The sequence below is a fragment of the Solanum verrucosum genome, unplaced genomic scaffold (genome assembly GCF_900185275.1).
Source record: "Solanum verrucosum unplaced genomic scaffold, falcon-dt-bn FXZP01000302.1, whole genome shotgun sequence".
NCBI lineage: Eukaryota > Viridiplantae > Streptophyta > Magnoliopsida > Solanales > Solanaceae > Solanum > Solanum verrucosum.
This window is the reverse complement of record NW_026019914.1, coordinates 31,065-33,722: the sequence shown is the minus strand read 5'-3', so window position 1 is coordinate 33,722 and position 2,658 is coordinate 31,065. Positions and strand designations below refer to the sequence as shown.

At 39.0% G+C, this 2,658-nt stretch overlaps 1 protein-coding gene across 1 annotated transcript; it reads right to left on the bottom strand.

The window, feature by feature from the left end:
• Positions 1-479: 479 nt before the first annotated feature.
• Positions 480-1,991, bottom strand: LOC125822409 (uncharacterized). Its single transcript, XM_049501807.1, has 2 exons — positions 1,139-1,991; positions 480-949 (listed from the first exon to the last, which is right to left on the bottom strand). The coding sequence occupies exons 1-2, from the start codon at positions 1,989-1,991 to the stop codon at positions 480-482; spliced, it is 1,323 nt and encodes a 440-aa protein (XP_049357764.1).
• Between the last annotated feature and the right edge of the window lie 667 nt (positions 1,992-2,658).

Below are 2,658 nucleotides of genomic sequence, written 5' to 3'. Positions count from 1 at the left end.
AATTTCTCATACCAATACCACCTTCCTCATAAGGAAAACTCAAATTCTTCCATGATAACCAATGATATTTTTTCCTTCCATTTTTCCATCCCCAGAAAAATCAGCCATAAGGCTTTGAATTTGTTTGATAACAGTAGAAGGGGGATATATAGAAGAAATTAAGTGAATGGAGAGGGATTGAAGCACATGCTTGACTAGGGTATTTCTCCCTCCATAGCTCAGAATTTTGGCCTTCCAACCTGTAATTCTGTTGATTACTTGTTGATAAGATGAGAAAAGTAAATGATTCTTGGCCTGCCAGTGTATAGTGGACATCCAAGGTAAGTAATAGGCCCTCGTTTTGCTTGAAACCTGTAAGCCTATTAATCCTATCCTTAGTGCTATTAAAGGCATTAGGATGGACCAAAAAATAGCTTTTATCTTTGTTCACTAACTGTCCAGAAGTCTCCTCATATATATTCAGAATATGCATAATTAGTTCAAGAGACATTTTTCCTTCCAGAGGTAAAAATGATAATGTCATCTGCAAAGCTAAGGTGATTAACTTGAGGGCCTCTCCTTTCCATAAAGAAACCATGATAGTCAGGATTGCTATGAAGTCTGTTCAATGATCTAGAAAGAACCTCAGCCCCTAAAATAAATAGGGCAGGTGATAATGGGTCACCCTGCTTCAGGCCTCTAGTAGATTGAAAGAAACCATATCTTTTCCCATTAACAATAAGTGAGTACCAATTATTTGCCATGATCCTCCACACCATATCAGTGAACACCTCATCAAAGCCTATTTTCCTTAAGACCAAACATGTATAAGACCAAGAAACCCTGTCATAGGCCTTTGCCATGTCCAATTTAATGACCATATTGCTCCCTATATTAGGCTTCTTAATCTGATGAATAATCTCTTGAGCTAGCATGATATTCTCTGATATGCTTCGACCTTTGACAAAGCCTGATTGATTAAGAGAAATCAGGTTGGATAGGATAGGACCCGGTCTCATGCTGAGGAGTTTAGAGATGATTTTGCTGGTGAAGTTACTAAGACTGATGGGCGTGAATTCAGAAAGCTTATTTGGATTGTTTACTTTAGGCAGCAACACAATACAAGAGTGGGAAAAATATTTGGGAATCATTTACCCACTGAAGAAGGCCAATATGACATCAAATAGGTCATGCTTAATAATCTGCCAGCACTTCTGGAAGAAATATCCATTCATACCATCTGGGCCTGCTGCAGAATTTGGGTTCATAGAAAAAATCACCTCTTTTAATTCCTCATTAGTAGGCATGACAGTTAGCATGGCATTGTGTTCTTGATTAAGCATTTTGGGAATACAGTCAAGGGGCTCCTCATTGATAAATTTATCCTCCCGTGTGAAAATATGCTGAAAGTGATCACGTGCTTCCTTTTCAATAATTTCATCTCCTTGTATCCACTCACCATCCTCTCTCAGAATTCTGTGTATGAATAATCTCCTCATTCTCCCTCTTATTAAGGAGTGAAAATACTTTGTGTTGCTATCACCCTCTTTAAACCATTGGAGTTGAGTATTTTGCTTCAAAATGGACTCTTCCAACTTCAAGAATCTGATGTAATCAGCATTGAGCTCATGTAGGGTAGTTCTATTCTCCTCTGTATTAGTTTGTATAAAGAGTTCTTCAGCAAGTTTAACTCTATTTTCATACTCGTTGACTTTAATAAAAATGTCACCAAATTCTCCCTTAGACCAAGCACTGAGAGTACAGGCCAGTCTTTTGATTTTCTGATGAAACCTCCACATGTTATTGCCCTCCAGTTCCCTATCCCAGCAAGCTTGAACAATATCTAGGAAATTAGGTTGGTCAGCCCAGTAGTTGAGAAACTTGAAATATTTAATGTGATCATCCCTTCTAGCATTCATTTCCATCAATAGAGGACAGTGGTCTGATCCTACTGAGGGAAGATGAATGATGGTGGCTTGAGGCATATATTCCAGCCAAGAATCATTTACCATAGCCCTGTCAAGTCTCTTCTACACCCTGTTGTGTATACCGCTGTTGTTGGACCATGTGAATTTCTGTCCACTAAAGCCAAGGTCCATCAGGCCACAAGCTTCAATCACTGCAATGAATTCCAGACTTTTTCTCATATTGTAAGGCACCCCTCCCAGCTTCTCATCAGTGGAGGTAATAACATTAAAGTCCCCCACAGTACACCAAGGGGAGTTGGTTTTAGTAGTAGCATGGTGCAACATTCTATCCCAGAGGGGTTTTCTAAGACGGTCCTTACATTTGGAATAGACAAAGGTATTGGTGAATTTGGTATGTAACTCATTATGAGCAATTTCACAGGTGATATGCTGCTCATCTTCCTCAATCACAATGCAGTCAACATCCAAATTCCAAAACAACCAGATCTTGCCGTTGCAATTACTCATAGCATTGTCCATGTCCAGTTGATGCTTCAAAGTCTGAACATGTATGATATCTGAGAATGGTTCCAAGATTGCCATAATAGAAATATGATGTATATTCTTAAGCATTTTAAGTCTTTCCATAACACCCTGGGTGTTAATCCCTCCTACATTCCAAATAAGTGTACTGATCATTGGGAGGAATTGGAGGTAAAGTGCCTGGTATTTGGTCTGCCTGCAATGACAGTGTTGATATCCTGATTCTTGA

What these genes read in the sequence shown, in the direction of transcription:
- LOC125822409 (XM_049501807.1), bottom strand. Translation starts at nt 1,991, where the DNA reads ATGGTAAATGATTCTTGGCTGGAATATATGCCTCAAGCCACCATCATT. An exon ending in TGTCATATTGGCCTTCTTCA is followed by an intron (nt 950 to 1,138) that starts GTGGGTAAATGA and finishes TTAATCAATCAG; the next exon opens with GCTTTGTCAAAGGTCGAAGC.